The sequence below is a fragment of the Carassius gibelio genome, chromosome B5 (genome assembly GCF_023724105.1).
Source record: "Carassius gibelio isolate Cgi1373 ecotype wild population from Czech Republic chromosome B5, carGib1.2-hapl.c, whole genome shotgun sequence".
Classification (NCBI taxonomy): domain Eukaryota; kingdom Metazoa; phylum Chordata; class Actinopteri; order Cypriniformes; family Cyprinidae; genus Carassius; species Carassius gibelio.
The window spans coordinates 10,520,659-10,545,419 of NC_068400.1; the positions used below are offsets into that span (position 1 = coordinate 10,520,659).

General features: G+C 36.3%; 1 protein-coding gene across 1 annotated transcript; it reads left to right on the plus strand.

The window, feature by feature from the left end:
- The first annotated feature begins 233 nt into the window (after positions 1 to 233).
- LOC127958416 (argininosuccinate synthase) lies at positions 234 to 24,555 on the plus strand. The gene is made up of 15 exons (XM_052557274.1): positions 234 to 351; positions 1,609 to 1,719; positions 3,680 to 3,748; positions 3,920 to 4,108; positions 6,068 to 6,124; positions 6,198 to 6,272; positions 7,389 to 7,459; positions 7,550 to 7,580; positions 12,588 to 12,678; positions 16,685 to 16,769; positions 16,927 to 16,991; positions 19,796 to 19,927; positions 20,123 to 20,279; positions 24,173 to 24,238; positions 24,317 to 24,555. Exons 2-15 carry the CDS (start codon positions 1,618 to 1,620, stop codon positions 24,363 to 24,365), a joined length of 1,239 nt encoding a protein of 412 aa, XP_052413234.1. The 5' UTR covers positions 234 to 351; positions 1,609 to 1,617; the 3' UTR covers positions 24,366 to 24,555.
- The last annotated feature ends 206 nt before the right edge of the window (positions 24,556 to 24,761 follow it).

Sequence of the window (24,761 nt, forward strand, 5' to 3'; positions counted from 1 at the left end):
GAATAAAAAGTAAAACAGAAGGGCATTCATTCAAAATAGAAATCTTTTAAAAAATAGAAACCAAAAAAACAGTTTCAGCTTTGATAGTAAATCATCATTTTAGAATGATTTCTGAAGATCATGTGACTCTGAAGACTGGAGGAATAATGATGATGATGGTGTGTGTGTGTGTGTGTGTGTGTGTGTGTGTGTGTGCGTGCGCGCGCGCTATCTGATTGGCTCGTGTGTTCGGGGGGCGGGGTCAGAGAGCACGCGCAGAATATAACAGAGCACGTGGACTTTGCAGGCAGCCAAACTGGATTTGGATTCGGATCTGATCCATAATTAATTTCTATTTCCTTCTGTGTTCAGGTGAGTTACTGCCTTCATATGTATCATGTATTTATTCTTTCGCGTGCATTTGATTCTGACGTGATTTATTCAGTGTTTCTTTACAGTAACAGGTCGTTGTTTATTTGAAGAGTGATATTAAATGATCGATATTTCTGCTGATTCTCATCTTATTTCTGCAGGTCTAATGAGAATAACATCTTATGTATATGAATGTAGAATTCAAAAGTGCGTTTATTTGCAGTTTGATCTGTAAACTGTTAAACTATCTCAGTTATTCATAAACTGATGCTATTAATCATCAGCTGCTCTTACAGTTGAATATCAGCAGTGCTTCACTGCATCTCAGACTGAAACATGCTGCTTTACTGTAGTTTCTGTTGATATTTTGAACTCCATTTTATTTATAAATGTAGCTAAAGTTTTAGTGATTTTGTTATTCATTTTTGTCATTTTTTATTAGTTTTTGTTGTTTTTAATTTATTTGTACTTATGTTAATACATCAAGTTAAAATAAATAGAAATGAGAAGTGTTGCCTTGGGAATTATCTGGAATAAAATTATAAATATTTTTTTAAAATTTAATTTAATATAATTTATTTCACATTTTCATTCAATATAATAACCTGAATTATTTTTCAATAATTATTTTTTTTATTTCATCTAACTATTTTTTTTATATTATAAACATTATAGCATAAATTATTTGATATTTTATAGTTTAAGTATATAGTTTACCTTTTCCTTTTAATCGTAGTTAGTTTTAGTGTTTTTTATTATTGTTTTTTTGTCTTTTTTATATTAGTATGTGATGTTAATATATATTTTTTTATGTTAATTTATTTTAAGTTCTTTTAAGTAAAACTTAATGTAAATGTAAAATGTTGCTTTGGCAACTAGCTAACAAAAAAGTATTTTATGTTTTGCTTTTGGAAAAACAAATATAAGAAAAATTGTTTTCTCTAAACTGTGTGGCAAAAAAAGGATAAAGTCTATAAATGTTGCAATAAATAATATTTTATTTGTGATATTGCAGGATAATGATATTGTGTGTGTGTGTGTGTGTTTGTGTGTGTATCTGTGTCTCTGTGTGTCTCTGTCTGTGTATGTGTGTGTCTCTCTCTCTCTCTCTCCATCTCTCTCTCTCTCTCTGTGTCTATGTCTCTCTCTCTCTCCATCTCTCTCTCTCTCTCTCTCCATCTCTCTCTCTCTCTCTGTGTCTATGTCTCTCTCTCTCTCCATCTCTCTCTCTCTCTCTCTCTCTCTCTCTCTCTCCAGAGCGGTCAGATGTCGAAGGGCTCAGTGGTTCTGGCTTACAGCGGGGGTCTGGACACCTCCTGTATTCTGCTGTGGCTGAAGGAGCAGGGCTATGATGTCATCGCTTACCTGGTAACTGCTCCACATCACGTCACATGATCTCCGTCAGGGATCTGCTCAGTGTTAGCAGGAAGTGTTTGTGAAGTGATTGTATTCTCACGCTGAGCCCAGGCTTGTGAAGACTTGCACACTCAGCAGCGGTTGGGCGGTTTGGGTTAGAGGTGTGTGTGTGTGTGTGTGTTCATGGGCTGATCGCAGCAGAAGCACGAGAGGAACAATAGGCCTGTCTGAGTCCAGAGCTGCACACGAACACATTTCTAAAGTCAACATTCAAACCTCCACAGTGTATTTATCTATTACAGATTATATTTAAAGTGAATAATAGTTTGAGTGAATATTTTGTATTTGATTTTATTTTTTATATATTTAATGCTTAATTTTACTTAGATTTTTTCATTTTGCATATTTTTTTAGTTTTAGTGATTTTGTTTTGTTTAGTAATTATTATATTATTATACTTTTATTGTTGTTATTATAATTTAGTAATGTTTTTATAATTTTTATTAGTGTTTCTTGTTTATAAATATATCTATATAGTTTTTAATAATTGTAATTTAATTTGAGTTATTTTAGTACATCGAGTTAAAGATAATAATAATAATTATAACAATAATATTAATAATTCCTTAAATTTCTATGGTGCTTTTCTAAGCACTCAAAACTACATGAAAAGGAGAAATGTTCCCTTGGAAATAAGCTGAAATAAAATGTTTTTATGTCATTTATTATTTTCTTCTTTGTAGTATTATTTATTTTATATTATATGTTTGTATGATGGTAATTCATATTTAGAATAATTTTTTTTTAAATAGTTTTCATTTATATTTTAATTTTTCCCTTTTCCTTTTAATTTTAATTTTAGTATAAGTTTTAATAATTTATTTTGTTGTGTGTTTTCATGTCCCATTATGGAGGTATATTTAAGACAATATGTATTCAAAAGGCACTAGGATTAATTGAAAATGATTATACAGTGAAGGTTGTAAAGCAGCTTCATGGTAATAAACGAGAAAAACAATGGTGATATTTTGGAGAATTCCTCAATTAAGAAATGTGTGATGTTGGTTATATAAAAACAGGTTTTAAGCATCCACTGTGTAATATTAGAAGAAAAGAGAAGTGCTCCCTGATTATGAGTCAGAAGAGAGAGGAAGGTGATGCAGATGGTGAAAGAGCAGAGTTTCTCAGAAGCGTTGAGGAAGTGCAGGGATAATTGTGAATGGTGTGATTCAAGGCGGTGAAAAGAGAGAGAAACTGGTTTAAATTACAAACAACAATGAATGATTAATGAATGTGCATTACAGTCATTCTCTAGGGTTGGAATCCATGAACTTGAGGTTGCTAGTATCACACATTACTGTTTGAGCAACAGATCTACACACACAAGACATAAACTAAACTCATTCTTCTGCTCTGCGTTTAATGCACATAGATGATTATTTTTACTCCGTAATCTCTATTAAGGATTTGTTTAATCAGATATTTAATTTAATACTTCATGTAATCTAAAATGTTTTTATTAATTATAACACTATAGAAGTAAATGTCAGGTTAATTGAATTATTTTATTTAACACATTTTCATGTTCACGGTTCTCTGATGTCAGTTAATAGTTAAATTAAGTTAAATTAATTATTAATTTTAATTAACTCGTTAATTCCCAGTTTGGCAAAAAGACAAAACAGCTGACTTTAAAGAAGTAAATGTTTAATTTAATTACATTTTTAGTTAATTTAGTTAATAGAACACATGATAGGTAAAAATTGATAGCCTGAATGCACTGTAAGTCACTTTGGATAAAAGCGTCTGCTAAATGTAATTTTAATTTAAAAGCCAAAAGTCAAACCCTGTAAAGAATCAAGTTTATGCAAGAAGAAGTTGAGAAAACTCAGAAATCTCCTGAAGCTGGTTTCCTCAGACTCTTCAGATTCTCCTCCTGTGATTAATGACATCACTCTGTGTTACACTGAAGGCCAATATTGGACAGGAAGAGGACTTTGATGCTGCGAGGAAGAAAGCAGAGACACTTGGAGCCAAGAAGGTGAGAGGAGAGAGTGTGTGTGTGTGTGTGTGTGTGTGCTTCAGGTGTTCATCGAGAGCTGTGTGTGTGCTCCAGGTGTTCATCGAGAGCTCAGTGTGTGTGTGTGTGTGTGTGTGTGTGTGTGTGTGCTTAAGGTGTTCATCGAGAGCTGTGTGTGTGTGTGTGCTGTAGGTGTTCATCGAGGACCTGCGCTCAGAGTTTGTTCAGGAGTTCATCTGGCCCTCGGTGCAGGCCAATGCTGTCTATGAGGACCGGTATCTGCTGGGCACATCTATCGCCCGGCCGTGCATCGCCCGCAGACAGGTGCAGATCGCCCGGAGAGAAGGAGCACAGTACGTCTCTCACGGAGCCACAGGAAAGGTGCTCACTTTACACTTAACACTTTACACTTTACACTTTACACTTTACACTTTACACTTTACACTTAACACTTTACACTTTACACTTTACACTTTACACTTTACACTTTACACTTAACACTTTACACTTTACACTTTACACTGAACACTGAACACTTTAGACTTAACACTTTACACTTAACACTTTACACTTTACACTTTACACTTAACACTTAACACTTTACACTTAACACTTAACACTTAACACTTTACACTTTACACTTTACACTTTACACTGAACACTTTAGACTTAACACTTTACACTTTACACTTTACACTTAACACTTAACACTTTACACTTTACACTTTACACTGAACACTGAACACTGAACACTTTAGACTTAACACTTTACACTTTACACTTTACACTTAACACTTAACACTTAACACTTAACACTTTACACTTTACACTTTACACTTAACACTTTACACTTAACACTTTACACTGAACACTGAACACTGAACACTTTAGACTTAACACTTTACACTTAAGTGTAATAAACCTGCTCCAGACGCAGACACACAGAGTTCTGACCCTGGAGCACAAAACCAGTCAAGGGTCAGTTTTATGAGATTGAGATTCATATCTAATAAATAATCTCTCCAGTGATGTGTGGTTTGTTCGGAGGACAATATCTGTCTGAGATACATCTATTTGAAAATCTGGAATCTGAGGGAGCAAAAAAATCTAAATATTGAGAAAATCATCTTTAAAGTTGTTCAGATGAAGTTCTTAGCAATGAATATTACTAATCAAAAATGAAGTTTTTATATATTTACGGTAGGAAAATTACTTAATATCTTCATGAACATGATCTCTACTTAATATCCTAATGATTTTTGGCATAAAAGAGAAATGTATAATTGTGACTCATACAATGTATTGTTGTGTATTTCTACAAATATACGTCTGTGACACTGATGACTGCTTCTGTGCTGCACACATTTGTGAAAACACCTTACATTAATAACAGAATAACATGCAAATGATAGGAAGAGCTCAGTTGAATATGAACAGTTTAACACTCAGAGTCACTGTTACTTTAGGCTGTTAGATCACAAATACAGTACAAACTGTCAAATATTATTCTAATGTAAATCATCTGTTTTCTGTGTGAATCTGTGTTAAAGTGTAATGTATTTCTGTGATGCTCCGCTGTATTTCCAGCATCATTCCTCCAGTCTTCAGTGTCACATGATCTTCAGAAATCAAGTCTTTTAGTTCAAATAAAGGATGTTTCCCCTGTGATCTCCTGTAAAGCTGTGTGTGTGTGTGTGTGTGTGTGTCTGAGAGCATCTTCAGTGTGTTTCAGCTCTAGATGGCAGCAGCAGATCAGTTTCTCATCTGTAGAAGCGATTCAGCAGGATTCATAATTATATAGAATTACCTTTAATTACAAATAGACATTTCTCTCTACTCTTATATTTATAATTACATTAATTGTTTAATTAACACCAACTGAGAATGGAGTTTAAATCCACAGAAAATGTGGATATCATTATTTCCTGAAACTCAGTACACATACATTGTTTGGGTCACAATTATACATTTCTCTTTCATGCCAAAAATCATTAGGATATTAAGTAAAGATCACATTCTATCAAGATATTCAGTGAATGTCCTACCGTAAATATATAAAAAACGTAATGTTTGATTAGTAATATTCATTGCTAAGAACTTAATCTGAACAACTGTAAAGATGATTTTCTCAATATTTAGATTTTTTTGCTCCCTCAGATTCCAGATTTTCAGATAGTTGTATCTCAGACAAATATTGTCCTCCGAACAAACCACACATCACTGGAGAGATCATTTATTCAGCTTCAGATGATGCATAAATCACAATTCCACTAAATTGAGCGTGATGTCTGGTTTAGTGTGAGGAAGTGTGTAAATGTGTGTGTGTGTGTGTGTGTGCAGGGGAATGATCAGGTCCGCTTCGAGCTGTCGTGTTATGCGCTCTATCCTGAAGTGCAGGTGAGATCAGATCATCACAGAGTTATTACGAAGCCCTCGTCTGTCTCTGATGGTCTTCATGTCTGCGTCTCAGATCATCGCTCCGTGGAGGATCCCAGAGTTTTACACACGTTTCCGGGGCCGGACGGACCTGATGGAGTATGCTGAGGTGCAGCTCTCTTTCTCTCCAGACTACTTTCTCAGGATACACAAGACTGCAATTAATACGAAAGCAAACATTCGTCAATTTCTTTCAAAGATGCCCTCGTTCTCTTTATAGCTCGACAGCAGTGGTTCTCAACAGGGGCCAGAAAAGATGATTTAAAACCATTGCAAATAAGACAAATAAAAGAATTTAAAATTAGCTAAAACATCTATAAAATGTAGATAATTTTATAGAGAATTTGAGAATTCTAGACCTGGAAAAGTCTGTAATTAATTTCTATAATTAATAACTATATATATAATATTTATTTTTCTCCGTTATGACAAGCTTTGAAATATTGTATCAATTAGAAATAGCTCATTTTGATTAATTTAATTATCTGCATTAAATTATTTTCAAATATCTGTGAAAATCTGTGAATTATAAAGGAATGCAAATCCGTCACAAAGACAGAACTTAACTTCAGAATTAGTTTAATATTTGCTGTAATTATATTTCAAATATTTTCACTCCTAATGCCTGTAAATAAAAAAAGCAATGTCAAATATTTTGTAGGGCTTTCGGTTATTATCTAGGAGTCAAATTGTTATATTAATGGGTTATAATGTTATTTAAGTAATTTCGAGATACAGTTTTGAATAATTAGTAATAATTAGTGTTTTCGTTTTTTATGGCTTTTATTTTAATTCATTTTGATTTCAGTTTTAGTGTTCTAGTACTGTAAGTGTTTATATTTTATTTCAGTGAATGTTTGTGTAATTTAAAGGAGCACACACTCCTCTGATTCAGTCCTGATTCTCTCCACTAGATGGCGCTCCTCGACTCTGTCTTTAATAATATCTCTTCTTCTTCTTCTTCAGCCTGCTGTCTGAAGTCACTTGTCTTGGTGTCTCAGGGTTAATCTCTGTGGATTCTGACACTGATCAGAGTCGCTCTGTGTTGCAGATATAAAGAATCACTGTATATATTCTGTTTATGGAGGTTCAGATGTTTCCTGAAGGCACTTCACATGCATCTGTTGTGTTACTGTTCGTGTCTTTGGGAAATGTACTTGCAATTTGTGAGTGAAAATTGTTTAAACTGTGTCCTGTAGCTCATATGTTTGTTGTGTTTGCTCAGAAACAAGGTATTCCTGTTCCTGTCACGCCGAAGGCACCGTGGAGCATGGATGCAAATCTCATGCACATCAGGTGAAGTCCATCACAGAGAGAGAACAACTACTTTTTTACCTGCATGTATTCTTAGCATTTCAAAAACTTAATAAAAATCTCTTTCAACAGTTATGAATCTGGAATTCTGGAGAATCCGAAGGTAAGAGATCATTATGAACAAACCTCTGCAGATTAACCTTTCTCATAATAACTTTGTTTTTCTCGCATTTGAAGATGATAAAAAAAAAAGATATCTGGAGAATCGACTAAAGCAAAATTATTTCCGTTCATACCCATATGGCAAAAAAAAAAAAAAAAAATCCCCAAAAATATATTATCTATTTTCTACTGATATATGTTTTGGTCATTTTGTTTGAAAATACATTTAAAAAATATAAATATATTTTTTAAAAACATTTAAGAATATTTTTTAGCCCTTCATATATTTGTTCAGTCCGGGAAAAAACATTCTTATATGAAGATAAACGATTTATTTAATGATTGCATGTTAACATGTAACACATTTGAAATTTTTATGCAAATATATTATTATAAATCTAGTTTTGATCTCTAGTGAGCTATTCCATCTACATTCGCATTTGTCCTTAATGTTGTCTACTTTAAGATTAGAAATATATTTATATGTTTTGCTCTGAAATCCATTTTTAAGTATATTTTAGTATAAGGCGGCTGATACTAAATGTTTTTTAAATCTCAAAAATATATTTAATTTTAACTTCTGTGTGATTCAGTTCTGATTTTTTTTCTCAGAACCACATGAAAAATAAATCAGATTTGTGAGATATAAACTAAAAACTGACGGAAACAAGCTTTCATGAGGCATTGCATGCATGTGATTTTGTATTGAATGTTTTTAACCCTTTGCGACCTAAAATAATAGCATTTGAAATGGAACCACTTATTAACCCTTTAGACCAATTATATTTAGACATGGAGCTTTAAACTACAGTTACTCATAATTAATATCAACACACTTCTGAATATCCTTTGGATGCCTTATTTTCCACCATCATTTTTCAACATTTTCTTTTTTTTTTTTATGTGGTGAAAAAAAGAACAGGATGCAAGATGAAAGCTCAGAATTCCAAGAAAGAATTATGAAAAAGTCTGTAAAGATATGTTTTTTTTAAGTGTAATATTTTATCATCAGGCTTTTCTGGCTCATATAGTCTAATATAGTGAGAATATTAGACAAAAACCGCTCAAATTTATACAGGAACTCAAACTGAGCAAAATATGAATCTGGTGCAGATGCTGAAAAGAAAAAAGCTCCTCAAACGCTCCTGAGGATCAGATTTGAGACTCTAAAACATGATTGATGGAGAATCCAGTAAAGCTGAGCTGCTTCAGTCCAGTGAGAGCTCATCTGGAGATATATCTGACGTCATTCTGAGGCTTCAGGAATAGGGTTAAGGATCTCAGGGTTATTAAGATGCTGATGCAGGTCATCTTCTCTCATCAGAAGGAGAATGTCTCTGTCTGGGTTCAGGACACAGTGATTTACGCGTCACTTCCAATCCAGTGGCCAGATTTCACTGCTTTACTTTCATCTCTTCACTCATTCTTTCCACTCTCTGACACCTTTTTTTTGCTTTCCTCGTCTCTTTCGACTCCGGGCTTTGATTGAAAGCAAATGAGGCAGCTAACGTGTGGAAAGAGAGAAATTTACTTGCTGTAAGTTCATGCGGCGGCCGTCTTTCAGGATGTGCGCTCAGCCGCCTCGCAGGACAACAATATACGGCCAGCTGAATAAAGCGCGCACCGGTGACATGATGCTTCTCTTCACGGACCATTTGCCACCAATGCCTTCTCTCTGTGGATTATTCCCACCTTCGCCTGTCTCGCGGGGTTAAAGGGGCAGACCAGATCCAGCAGCAGGGGGGCAGAATTGAAATGCATTGATCCCATCACATTATATCAAGCGCTGAAATGTGTTGAGCTTCACCTGATCCTCATCAGCGGAAGACACCGCTCAGCTCTGTAATGTGATGCAGTCAAGCTTTCCATTTTTACATAAACTGGGATCTTGACAGCATTCAACAAGCTCAACAAATCATCACTTTATAGTTAAGTTGAAGTAAAAAACAAAAAAACAGAACGTTAGGAAAATGTTACATTTGATCATTTTGCAGACATCATTGCAACGTTACTTTTGCATGAAACAAGTGGAAACTTTGAAACATTAGATGAATAAAGAACATTTCAGGACACTGAGACCATAAACTTAAACGTTATTGATCTTAAATATGACAGATGATCATCACACCGAGAGTCAAATAATTGCTTGTGATGCAGTAAATTGTTAAATTTGTTTTTTATAAAGAAAAAAGGCAGATTTGGTTAGTTCAGTTCATGCATTTAATTTTAAGGTCATATTTTGACATTATACAGATTTAATACTTAATTTATTGTAGAAATTATATGAGTTGATATTTCACTTTTCACAATTTTTTTCATTTGTTTTTTATTTCTATATTTAAGAAAAGATTTTTACACTTTATAGTGAGAAAAAAGGAATTTATAGTTTTCCCAGTTTTTACACGAATTGCTGTATTGACTGCAGAAATATCCCAAAAGCGTTTAGCTAATGTAACAATTAAGTTATACAAAAGTTCAAAATATCCAGATTTTAAACATGTTTTTCTTTGATCATTTGACTGTTAAGGGAACGCTCCATTGTATCATTTAGCAAACATTGTGAGAATGTTACGTTTGAATGTTCTCTGGGAACAATCTCAGAAACGTATCTAATGTTCTGTCAGTGTTCTCTCAACGTTATGAACAGACGTTCTTCCAGTAACACATTAACACAAAAACATACATGTTTTAGAGCGTTCAGAGAAAATTCAAAAGAAACGTTTCTATAACGTTCACATAACCAGGAGCAATCGTCTCTAAAACATTCAGAATTAATGTTAATAAATAACGGGAACATTAGACAAATGTTTCTAGAACATATTTTTGTAAGCTTGGATGTATAAATAATGCTTCTTTGCTAATTTTTTGAGTAGTTTATTAAAGATCAGATAACTGAATGAACATTTTATTAATTTTACTGGAAGAACATTTATTCATAACTTTGATGTGAGCTGGGCTCAACCAATCAGCACAGTTATAATTTAGTTTAGTCTAGCTTTTTTGTGTATGGTATATAATGTTAACAATAAAATATTTCACACTGCAGGAAGAGGCAGAAAACTGGTAAGGGCTTAAAATATACCAAGCTTATTGCAGACAAAAAAACAACAACATGTTAATTTCATTTATGGGATAAGCCTTGTGTTTCACACAGTAACGTAACAAGCCATGCGTTGAAATAGCATCACACTTGATGCATGGATTTATACATCTGATAAAACACACAAACAGCGTTTAGACCCGTTCAGTCTCTTGTGTTAAATTCTACCCATTAATTTGATCCTTCCAGACGCTTCTTCAAATGGCTTTTAAGGCCATTTCACCAGTTTTGTCTCAGGACAGATACTAGTGAAGCAGAAAATAAAGAAAGTAGCGCAGCGCGGTCAGAGACGGCGTTTAGTTAAAGCAACAGTAAAGACGGACGTGCATTGGACAGAGATTAGTTATCGTGTGATGATGTTTGTCTGGTAAAGGTTTCCATTTAAATGCACCCGGTGGTTATTTTGCATAGTTCCCCTGCAATTTGCTTCAGCTCAGGACACACAGACTGTCATCCCGCTGTAATCTGTGGTAATTGGCAGGGTAACACACACACACACACACACACAGCAGGAGGAGAGAAACCCCTGGCTTCACCGAGTGGAAGTACATCTGTCTGACATGAAGACTTGATGGGTTTTTAAACCATGTGGCTTTTTATTTTCATCTTTTGCTCACATGACAATAAATAAATGTTTTTTGCATGAAGCAAAGTACTTTGTCCTGCAAAAGGTGTCAGTCCAATCAGAACTGATCAAAATGCACCCATTCGGCTGCAGGATTTGACAGCACTTTAGCAGTGATTTCTGTTTCGAGCAGAAGTTATGCACAAACTGAATGTTTGATGTGCTCTGGAATGTTCTGAAAACAAAAATATTCTTATTCTTTTATTGTTCATGGAATTTTTTTTTTTTTACATTTTAGTTAGATGTTCATCTAACACTTTTTAAATGTTACTTGTATCAGAGCATTCGGAGAACACTCAAAAGTTACGTTGCCGTAATGTATTCAAAATGATACAATGTTCACAAAACGAAAAACGTTGAAAAAATTGATGTTTTGAATGTTCAAAAATAATGTTTTCAGAACATACAAAAAGGCAGTTTCTGCCACCGATTAAAAAAATTCAAAAAGATAACTTTTCATCTCACACTTCTTATTTTTTTTCTCACATTTTTTGGCAAAGCACAGTGGAAACCATGAGATGTGATTCTTAGAGAACATTGCACATACAATTGTTACTTTTTCATCCCAATTATGAGAAAAAAAAACCTAAAAATAAAGTAATAAACTCAAAGTGGAGACATATACTCAAAATTTAAATATAAACTCAAATTTGAGATGAAGTCAAAATTTTGAGATATAAAGTCAAAATTGCAAGATTTAAATTTAGAATTGCGAGAATAGATATAAACTCTAAATTATTATGAGATACAAAGTAAAAATTGTGAGATATAATGTTTCTGGACCATATGCATCTTTTATATATTTTGTATTTTATATTGTATATATAATATTTCAACACATTTACATGTTTTACGGTTCTCTGATGCCATTTAATGTCACATGAAGTGCAGATAGAAATATTTGAAAGTATTTAATTTAGATTTTTTTTTTTTTTTTTTGTATTCTACAATCATGTTGATTGATTTTAATGAAACATTTAAGTAGTTCTGTCAAATGATTAATCGCGATAAATCGCATTCAATGTAAACATTTTTGTTTACATAGTATATTTATTATGTTTCTATAGATACACATCCAAACAGTGTGTATTTAAGAAACATATTCCGTATGTGTGTGTATTTACAGTATATAAACCTAATAAATATACACAGTACACACACACATATATTATGTAACAAACACTTTTACTTCGGATGCAGTTAATCGTTTGACAGAACTACATATAAGTTAGCCTTTAAAGTCACTAAAGTCATAAAGCTGATGAATGAATGCTGTTTGTCAGACTCACGCTCCTCCAGATCTCTATCAGATGACCAAGAACCCGGAGGATTCTCCCAATGAGCCAGACCTGCTGGAGATACACTTCACTAAAGGTCAGTCAAAGTGTCTCAGAGCCGTTATATAACACACTTTTGTTATTGTTTACAGGCACAAACCTCATAGTAGTTTACCACTGAAGCCATGCATCACACACACACACATGCACATATACATATTTGCAGTTGTTTACATGTATCTGTTCTTTACATGCATCTCAGTGCAGTGGAGATGTGCTGTAGAGTGTATAATGAAGCAGCGTGTGTTTCGGTCAGTCAGCGCTGGTTTCTCAAAGAAACTGTTTCCAGACACTTAAACAAAGTGCGTGAAGGAGTCGACCTTCGGTTCCCATATTTGCAGAATTAGAATTTCAATGGTAGTGTGGGACCCCGAGTGACCTAGTAATGTGATTTTATCAGACAGCGATGTCATTGTGCTCTATGATCCGTTTTGATCGGCCATCAGTATTCATAGATATTTGAGCACGTCCATTTAATGTCCATGAGAAAAGCTGTTTTAGTGATTCTCACAATAGAAGCCCCCCGTCGCCGGCCCGCTCCTGTAAAGACCTGGTTTATCTTTCTATTCTGCTCCGTCTTTTCTTCTCCTCACTTTCTCAGCACAGAAAAAAAGAATTTTAACGACCAAACCTTTTCCCTCTTGTCATTTTAACCCCCGTTTCTTTGCAATGTCTTCTGCTGCTCCTCAAAAGGAGAACGGCGCGAAAGACGGGGAAAGAGTGGAAAAATGTAAAGCGGTAATTTTTCCTACAACTGTGTCTTCTGTCCTATTGTTGCTTTTCTAAGAGCGAGAGAAAGAGTGCGGTGCATGTGGAGAGAGAGAGAGAGAGAAGTGGCTCTGTCTTCATGCAGTGTTTCATTTATTTGAACTTTTAATCTAATTATTAACTATCTGAAGGGCTCCAGGGCTTTGTCTGTCAGTCTGTCTGTCTTTTGGGTGCCCTGTGGTCCGGGGACTCTGGATATGAAAACTTCTCGCCTGAGAATATTTCTCAAGGGAATAGTTTGGCCAAAAGTTTTTCATGCAACAACAGTTCAAAGTGACTTATAAGCTTCAAAAAGTGTAAGAAATGTCATTAAAAAGACTGTATTAGTCATGAGAGTTGACATTTAAGGTCATAAATGTCCAACCTGGTGCCATATCTTACAGTCACAGAACACCAGGGTTAACGTAGCTAACCCTAATGAATATTAAAAACAAAAATATACATTTTTTGGTTTTTATTAATTGAAAATAAAAAAATGCTAACTGAAATAAAATTAATTGTATTTAAAAAATAAAAATCTCATTATTATTCATTTTAACTTATGCACTAAAATAACTCAACCTTAAACGGAAATAAAAAATAATAAAACATATATTTTAAACAAATTATAAAATATATTTTAAAAAATAAAATAAAATAAATTAAATAAATAATTAAAATAAAACATGAAATATAAAAATCTAAACTAAATCAAACCGGTTTTTACCGATACTAAAATAACACTGGACAACACATGTAACTATACCATATTTGATATGAAATAAATTATTATTGAATAACACTTCAAAAGTTGCCTATCTATATATGGGCTAATATTAGGATACTTCTATGCAGTTTTTTTTTTTTTAGCAGATATTGATTCATATTTTCAACATTTAAATTCGAATTTCATATTCATGTTAAAAATATATATTTTAATGCGAGAACCAGTGACGTGTGAGGTCATTAACATCTAACATGCTTCATATCTTACGGTCAAATAACACCAAACCTGACGTGATGATTGTGGCGCATCACATCTGAGAAATTATTACTGAAAACCAATTTAAATTGAAGTCTATTCCACACATATGACGTTAGATGTCTTGAAATATAGAGTCTATGGACTAATATTACGATTCTTTTATGCTGGTTTTCTCTTTTTGGAGACGTAGTCGCTATAAACTGTTGTTGATTATAAATTCAAACGTCAAGTTGTGGTTTTTGGCGTTTACAGCTTTGAACGGATGAGCAGAACCGCAGGCTCTCCTTCAGGAATGTGTTAAATGCTAATCAGATCCTTTTCTTTCTCATTCAAAAGTCTTCTCCGCCCTCTCTCCCTCCGTCGCTATCCTCCACTCTTCAGCCTGACTCATTTGTGGGAGCTGTGGTGTTTGTGCTGATGTGATTGGAATACAGTCAGACTGATCTGATCATTTCAGTCTCTAGAGTCTTCAGCCACACGTCGCATGAAATAGATGTCACTCATTTATTTAAGGAAAGATAAATACATTCTCAATTTACTCAAGCTGAAAAAACAACAGATGTAGTCATAAAAACATAAAAACAAACTCTTTCTGTCTATCCATCCATCCATCCATCCCTCATCTATCTATCATCTATCATTCCATCTATCTATCCATCCCTCCATCCATCCATCTATCGTCTATCTATCCATCTGTCTATCCATCCATCCCTCCATCCATCCATCTATCGTCTATCTATCCATCTGTCTATCCATCCCTCCATCCATCCATCTATTGTCTATCTATCCATCTGTCTATCCATCCCTCCATCCATCCATCTATCGTCTATCTATCCATCTGTCTATCCATCCCTCCATCCATCCATCTATTGTCTATCTATCCATCTGTCTATCCATCCATCCATCTATTGTCTATCTATCCATCTGTCTATCCATCCCTCCATCCATCCATCTATCGTCTATCTATCCATCTGTCTATCCATCCCTCCATCCATCCATCTATCGTCTATCTATCCATCTGTCTATCCATCCCTCCATCCATCCATCTATTGTCTATCTATCCATCTGTCTATCCATCCCTCCATCCATCCATCTATCGTCTATCTATCCATCTGTCTATCCATCCCTCCATCCATCCATCTATTGTCTATCTATCCATCTGTCTATCCATCCATCCATCCATCCATCCATCTATCTATCGTCTATCTTTCCACCTGTCCATCTATCCATCCATCCATCTGTCTGTCTGACTATCAATCCATCCATCTATTTTTACATCCGTTCATCCATCTGTCTCTCCATCCATCTATCTATCTATCTATCATCTATCTATCCATCTATCCATCTATCTTTCCATCTGTCTCTTCATCCATCCATCCATCTTACCCATCCATCCATCTATCTATCTCTCCATCTATCTTTCCATCCATCCATCCATCTTTCCATCTGTCTTTCCACCTGTCCATCTATCCATCCATCCATCCATCTGTCTGTCTATCAATCCATCCATCTATTTTTACATCCGTTCATCCATCTCTCTCCATCCATCCATCCATCTGTCCTTCTGACTATCAATCCATCCATCCATCCGTTGGTCTCTTTATCTATCTATCTATCTATCTATCTATCTATCTATCTATCTATCTATCTATCTATCTATCTATCTATCTATCAATCTATCCATCTATCTTTCCATCTGTCTCTTCATCCATCCATCCGTCGATCTTACCCATCCATCCATCTATCTATCTCTCCATCTATCTTTCCATCCATCCATCCATCCTTCCATCTTTCCATCTGTCTTTCCATCCGTCCATCTATCCATCCATCCATCCATCCATCCATCCATCCATCCATCCATCTATCTTTCCATCTGTTTCGTCATCCATCCATCTTTCCATCCATCCATCTATCCATCCATCCTTCCATCTTTCCATCTGTCTTTCCATCCGTCCATCTATCCATCAATCCATCCATCTATCTTTTCATCTGCCTCATCATCCATCCATCCGTCCATCTACCCATCATCCATCCATCCATCTCTCCATCTGTCTTTCCATCCGTCCATCTATCCATCGATCCATCCATCTATCTTTCCATCTGTTTCGTCATCCATCCATCCGTCTGTCGATCCACCCATCCATCCGTTCATCCATCTATCCATCTTTCCATCCGTCCATATATCCTCCATCCCCCCATCCGTCTGTGGTTCTGTGGTTCTCTGTCTGGTTTGGCTGTGATCTTCTGGAGCAGCTGTTCTCTCTCTGATGTGGATGATGTTCCTCACACTGATGTGTGTTGGTTCTCTCAGGTGTTCCAGTCAGAGTCACGCATCTTAAGGAAGGAACGAGTAAAGAGACGCCGCTGGAGATCTTCTGCTATCTGAATGAGATCGGGTGAGCATGAAGGAGTGTTTACTGTCATGTGTTCAGCAGCTGATCAGAATCATCCACATTAACATACACACGTCATGTACAGTAAGTCTATGTGTCACTGAAGAATATGTGCATTTGTATGTATGTGTTGATCAATAAGCCACTCTCTGGTTCACAGTGGAAAGCATGGTGTGGGGAGAATCGATATCGTGGAGAACCGCTTCATTGGAATGAAGTCCAGAGGTACGAATCTCAACTCATTTTACATTTATGCATCGATCAGATTCTTCTTCCACCGGGACTTCTTTCGTTGCATTCAAGATAGACATACGATCAGTCAAATTAAATAAAAAAAATATATATATAAATAATAATGTATATATTAAATTATACACTGTTTAATATATAATTTATTATTGATTTATTTGTGTTAATAATACATCTACTTCCTACATTAGTTTTTGTTATTAACTAAATTAAAATATAAATAAAAGATATAAATTAAATTATACACACTCATTTTAATATAATGTTAAATTAATAAAATATATTTTTTTTCTAATAATAATAATATTTTTTAAACACAATAAAAAAAGATGACTTTTCAAAGTTGTTAATAAAATGTTTTACAAGTATGTTTAGGTGTTTTAAAAAAAAAAACATAATTCTTCTACTTCGAAAAAGTTTCTTTGTAATTGTTTGTGAAATTTATTATCAATTTCTGAGTGAAAATACCTTCTACACCAAATTTTTTAAAGTGCTAATTTTATTATAATTTCTTTGCTGTAGTGTTACAATGAAACGCTTTGCTTTTAATTCCTGATTTTTGAACTTTATCTAAATTCCTCGTCTGAATTCATCATGTTTGTCCAACTGTTGACAAAAAGCTTTTCCTCCCTTCCATCAAATGTTTTCTGAGGAGCCGTGTCAGAATCCCAGATTCAGATGAATATGTCTCTGTATTGGGGTCGGTCGGCCTCGCGCCGCTCTGATTGGCAAATCGTTTTCCTCCACTGTCTCCGGAGTGGCAGGTCGGAATTGGAAAAATACGCAAGGTCTTGTTTTCCCAACGGTTCACAGAAGATCAGACCTATTCTTCTGAAAGTCAGCGTTTGGGATGTTCAATAAAGCCCCTGACAGCCTGTGTTTATGTGACACGGTCCAGCAGAATGAAGTGAACTGGTGTTTATGTGTGTCACGTTCACTCAGACGGAGAGACAGAGGTTCAGACGGAAACTGTCATTCGCTGACAGAACAACAAATCACCGCAGAGTTACTTCATCATCACATGCATTTAGCATTTTCGGCCAAATATATGTAGCCTTGGTGAGCAGAAGAGACTCAAACATTGATTTAATGTTCAGGAACAATAACAAATCTGACAAATCACAACCTAATTAATAAAAATGACAAAAAGCACAAATCAAAATTACAAAAACAAAATTAAAACAAAAAGTAAAAATATTGAAATAAACGCTAATTCAAACATTAAATAAAACACATATAATTTATTAATATAACTAAAAGAACACTGGTCCTTCATTAACATGTTTAAATCATGATTTTAACTATTAAAAATTAAAAGTAAAATAAAAAATATTAAAATAATTATAAATATTTATAAAAGTGTAATACTGTAGGTCATGACATGGTCAGTATGTTTTTATTAGAAATTAAATGCTGTTATTTCTGTTAAGATACACTTTTGTTATTATAGAAGACCATAACATTCTTTTCAAATATTTAACTTTCATTTCTTGAATGTTTTGAAGAAACCTCATGTAGTGAAATAATTAAAGTCATGATTTAAGGCAGCATATGTTAATGTGGGAACAGTGTTCTTTTATTATTACTTATACACTATTATTGGTTTTATAATTTGTTTATATTTTTATTCATTTCTTTTAAAATATTATTATTTAGGTTTAATCATTTTTGTTTATTTTGGTTTTAATCGATTCTTCTATTTTAGTGCTTCAACTTTTTCAACTTTTTTCAGATAGCTGCCAATGCAGCAGTTAAAATTTGTGTTTAGTTTAAAGGGGTCACATGACGTTGCTAACAAGAACATTATTTGGTGTAATGAAATGTGTTTATGTGTTTAAGGTTAAAAAACACATAATTTTTCACATACTGTATGTTACTGTATGTCCCGCCTTTCTGAAACGCGTCGATTTTTACAAAGCTCATCGTTCTGAAAAAGCAAGGTGTGCTCTGATTGGCCAGCTATGCAGTGTGTTCTGATTGGACGAATCCCTCAAGAGTGTGATGGAAATGTTACGCCCCTCACCATACTGTGATGTGTGTCCCAGCACGACGAGACAAAACCAATAAAACCCATTACAAACAAGGGATTTGTTGCATCCAGTGGATAAATCACTGATTATAATGACTCTAATACTATCTTTTTACACGTTGTGTTGCGAATTGCGCTGCGTAAACATAAAACCATGTCTGCATTTGTGATTGGAGAAACAACAAACAACAAGCTCTACTCTACACTGCTCAAAACTCATGTTTGAATCATCAATGTTTTAGGAGGGATTGGTTTTCCTGTGTGTGTGTGTGTGTGTGTGTATTAGCGAGTGTGTGTGTGTGTGTGTTATGTCAAGCTGAACTAAATTAAAATGACAAATGATTTGTTCCTGGTTTTTAATCTGGATGGTGTGTATGCCTATAGCATGGACACAGTCAATCATAGTGGTGTGTGTTTGTGTAAAGACTTCCTTCCCGTCTGTCAGCTCTGAGCTCTGAACAATCAGCAGCCGCTGGACGTTCAGGTGTCCGTTCATCATCACCTGTGACCCCTCAGACAGCCAAGCGAAGCTTCATTTCTGTAAATTGCAGGGTAGAGTGAAGATGACGCTCTCCTCTTCTATTATTATTCATGTGGCAGCTGTCAATGTGCCCATCAACACCCGTCGTCATGACAACAATCACTCGGAATTATTGGGAGTGTTTCCTTTGAGATCAGCACAGAAAACTCTTGTTTTCTTCTTATGTTTGGGCTGAACCATTCATTTTTTTTAATCTTCTTCACCCATCAGGTATCTACGAAACCCCTGGAGGAACCATCCTGCTCCACGCTCATCTGGACATCGAGACCTTCACGATGGACCGAGAGGTTCGGAAGATCAAACAGAGTCTCGGCATCAAGTTCTCCGAGCTCATCTATAACGGTACGGATCAGGGTCGAGCGGCGATCACAAACCAACTCACATTTACACTTCAGAAAAGAGCATGCTCATTGAGTAATGATGCTGAAAAATCAGCTTTGATCACAGAAATAAGTTACAATGTAACAGATATTCACATGGAACAGCTGTTTTAAATCTCTCTGTCTCTCTCTCTCTCTCTCTCTCTCTCTCTCTCAGGGTTCTGGTACAGTCCTGAGTGTGAGTTCGTCCGTCACTGCATTGATAAATCTCAGGAGAACGTGGAGGGTCGTGTGCAGCTGTCTGTCTTTAAGGGTCAGGTGTACATCCTCGGCCGAGAGTCGCCCAAATCCCTGTACAACGAGGAGCTGGTCAGGTACAAACAAGCCACATTATTCATTTAGACTCTGCCTTTCTTAGCACTTTTTTTATTGCACCATTGTCATTTACAACAATAATATTTTTCTGTTCAGTTTTATACTTAGAATGAAATAATGATAGTAATAATAATAATAAGGGTTATTAATATTATTATACAAAAATATGTTTGTAAAAATTATTTAATATAAAATATAATAGTAATAATTATTATTTGTATTATTATATAAAAAATATGATAAACATTATATGTAAAACAATCATATAATATAATATTTTACAATATTAGAATATTACATAAAAACTAAGTATTATTATCATAATTTTGGTGGCATAAAATAATTAATAAAATGACCAGATTCAAAAAATTATAAAATACAAATATTTACTAAAATAGTATATTTATGTAAACATATAGTAAAATAATATAATAAAAGCATAAAGAAAATAATAACAATAATTTATTATTACTGATAAATTAATTCAGATTAACAGGTGATGGTCCCCACTGCGGGAACATGACCGTGAAGGAGCAGTGAACGAGGCTCTGCTACCTTCAGGGGGGCGGAGTCCCATTGCTGATGCCCCAGTCTCCCCCGAAGTTACAAGTGCACTACAGTGAAAGCGTCCGATGCCCCTTTTGTGTGGGTAGAGATCCCAGTCCTACTGGTAAAGGATGCAATAGACCCGGTCCCTCTAGCCGATATGAGGACAGGTTTTACAGCCCTTACTTCATTGAACCAAAGAAAGGCGGTGGGTTACAACCGATCTTGAATCTGCGAGTTTTGAACCGGGCCCTTCATCAGCTACTGTTCAAGATGTTGACGCAGAAACGCTTTCGGGGGCATCCGTACCTGAGATTGGTTTGCAGCGATTGACCTGAAGGACGTGTACTTTCATGTAACGATCTTTCCACACCACAGACCTTTTCTGTGGTTTGTGTACGAAGGAAAGGCATATCAGTACATGGTCCTGCCCTTTGGGCTGTCCCTGTCTCCTCGTGTCTTCACGAAAGTCAAAGAGGCGGCTCTTGTTGCACTCAGAGAGCAGGGGTGTAAGCATTCTCAACTCATCATCTAGATGATTGGCTGATACTAGCACAATCTCGAGATCAGTTGTGTGAGCACAGGGACCTGGTGATCTGGCGCCTCAGCTTGTTGGGCTTTTGGGTCAACTGGGAAAAGAGAAAACTCTCGCCGATGCAGAGGATCTAATTTCTTGTTATCGAGTCGGATTCAGTCAAACAGACAATGCGCCTCGCAGAGGGATGTGTGTGATTGGTGCTAACCTGCTTGAATACGTACAAGGGCAGGACAGCGGTCCCACTGAAACTTTTTCAGAGGCTCCTAGGGCATATAGCGGCCACATCGGCACTTACACCACTCAACCTGTTACATATGAGAACACTCCAACACTGGCTTTATAACCGAGTCCTGAGGTGGGTCCAAGTTACACCAGCCTGCCGCCAAACCCCCACCCCATGGTCAGATCAGCAGGGGTGCCCCTAGAACAGATCTCCTGGCATGCTGTGGTTTACACGGATGCCTCCACCACTGGCTGGGGGGCCACGTACCATGGGCATGCAGTCTCAGAGGTTTGGATGATCCCGCAGCTGCATTGGCAGATCAATTGCCTAGAGTTGTCACGTCACAACTCCCCCGCCACCTCCTCCTTTGAAACACCTCCTCAGGTCACTTTGTGCTGTTCATATTCCGGGCCTGCTCAACCGTACAGCCGATGAACTGTTTCGAGCAATGCTCCCGGAGGAATGGCGACTCCATCCCCTGATGGTCCAGCTGATTTGGAGATGGTTCGAAGCCACTCAGGTAGACCTGTTTGCTTCTCCAGAGACCTCTCACTGCCAGCTGCTGTTCTACTCAGCACAGATGCACTTGCACACAGCTGGCCGCAGGGCCTATTCAAATATGCATTTCCCCCAGTGCGTTTCCCCCAGTGAGCCTACTTGCACAGACACTGTTCAAAGTCCGGGAGAACGAACAGCAAGACTTGCTAGTGGCGCAAAATTGGCCCACTCAGACCCGGTTCCCCGAAATAGTGATCCTCGCGACAGCCCCTCCTTGGCCGATTCCTCTGAAGAAGGATCTACTCACTCAGAGATGGGGCACCTTTTGGACCCGCATACAGGCCTTTGGAAACTCCATGTCTGGTCCCTGGACGGGACGTGGAGGTTCTAGGTGACTAGGTGAAAGGCTGTCTCCCTCCACCCTCAAAGTCCAGGTTGCTGCTATTGCAGTGTACTTTGACCCCGTGAATGGGAAGTCTTGAGGTAAGCATGACCTCATCATCAGGTTCCTTCTAGGGGCCATGAGGTTAAATCCTTCCTGGCCCCCTCTATAACCTTTGGGACCTGACTCCACTACTTTGCTCCATCTTGTCCGAGCATTGAGATGCAAGGTAGACTGGTCACAAAGCTTCAGGACCTCAGACCAGTTCTTTGTCTGTTATGGAATCCGGCAGAAGGGGAATGCCGTCTCTAAGCAGAGGATGGCCCACTGGATTGTGGATGCCATAACCCTGGCTTATCAGGCACAGGGTGTGCCCTGCCCATTCAGGTTTCGAGCTCACTCAATTAGAACTGTTGCATCCTCCTGGGCGCTGGCTCATGGCGCCTCTCGGTTACGTATGGTAACCCCTCGTTCCCCGAAGGAGGGAACGGAGATGCCGCGTCCCGCCGCCATGGTTGGTGTACCGCCGCTGAGCTGCCGGGTCTCCGGCTCAGCTCCTCAACGAAAACCTGTTATGCATTGCACCTGCTGCCTTATTATACTCACGCTGTGATCAGCGACAGCTGGATGCAATAATTGCATGCGCTTGTTTAGTTTACACTCGAAGTAGATTGGTCGAAGTAGACCATTAACCGAGATGTTCCTGTATGTGTGAATGTAATGTGGACTCAGACTATAATTTGTTTGGGTCCACTTTAAAGTCCAGCTACAAAGAAAAAATAAAACATTAAAAACAGTATTAAAAATAGCATTTATTTACCTGCACGTCATGTGACCAGGAACATGCAAATGTGTCACTCACTGACATGAAAAACTTCAAATCTCGGGGGTCTTGAAGTAAATCTTTTGCTGCAGGTAAAAAGACAAATATTTCCTGTTTTCTGTGAGGTGTGTGTTCGCAGAGGGTTCGGTCTGATGTGTGTGTGTGATGATGATGTCAGGAACAGAGAGATCATTGAGGTTTGACCCCTGTGTGTCCTGAGGGCAGCTCCATCTGTCTAATGGCTGCATTTGGAGGAAGTTGTGTGTTTGATGCCGTTTGAAAGAAACTCTTTTAGCTCCAGATCTTCTCTGGACTTGCTCTGTACTAGGACTCTAGCACTAGTTGAAAATATATATATAAAAAAGTTTTTTATATATATATTTAATTATTAATTATAAAATATATTTAATTATTTTATTCATCAAGGACACATTGAATTAATTAAAAGTGACAGTAAGGACATTTATATTGTGACTAAAGATTTCTATTTCAAATAAATGCTTGGTTTTTATACTTTCTTTTCATCTGTGAATCCTGAAAAATAAAATGCATCACAGTCTCCACAGAAATATTGAGCAGCACAACTGTGTTCAACACTGATAATAATCAGAAATGTTTCTTGAGAAGTAAATCATCATATTATCATGATTTCTGAAGATCATGTGACACTGAAGACTGGAGGAATGATGCTGAAAATACAGCGGAGCATCACAGAAATACATTACACTTTAACACAGATTCACACAAAAAAACAGATGATTTACATTAGAATAATATTTCACTATTTTACTGTATTTTTGATCAAATGAATGCAGCTCTGGTGAGCAGATACTTGGATTTTTCAGTGGTTCTTGCTGTATTGATCTGGTTTTCTCTTGACAGTATGGATGTGCAGGGCGACTACGACCCCTGCGATGCCTCTGGGTTCATCAGGATCAATGCGGTCAGGTGAGTCAGAGCAGTCTGAATGAGTGTGAAGGTCTGTCTCTGATCGAGGTGTTTCACAGATGATCTGCTGTGTTTCAGGCTGCGGGAACACAACCGTCTGCAGGGAGCCGCGCAGAAGAAGCTCTGAAGATCATAATTAATCAATCGTGTAATCATTAAAAAAGTAACTGTAGTCTGATCACAAGTATTTTAAAATGTCATTTAATCTAATTACAAGTACTTAATTTTAGGAATCAGATTATGTAATTAGTTACTACCCAGCTCTGTTACACCCTGTTACTGATGAAATCTGATTAAAACACTAAAAATAGGCCAAATCAGTTTGTCAGTCATGTGATTTATGCACATTTATGCATTTTACACATTCATTTGCACTTATGCATTTACATTTATGCCTTTGTGTTTATGCATTATATACTTATGCATTTTACACTTACACATTTAAATGTAATTATTTTACAGTTAATTTATGCATTTTAAATTATTGCATTTTACAATACATTTTACTCATGCATTTACGAAT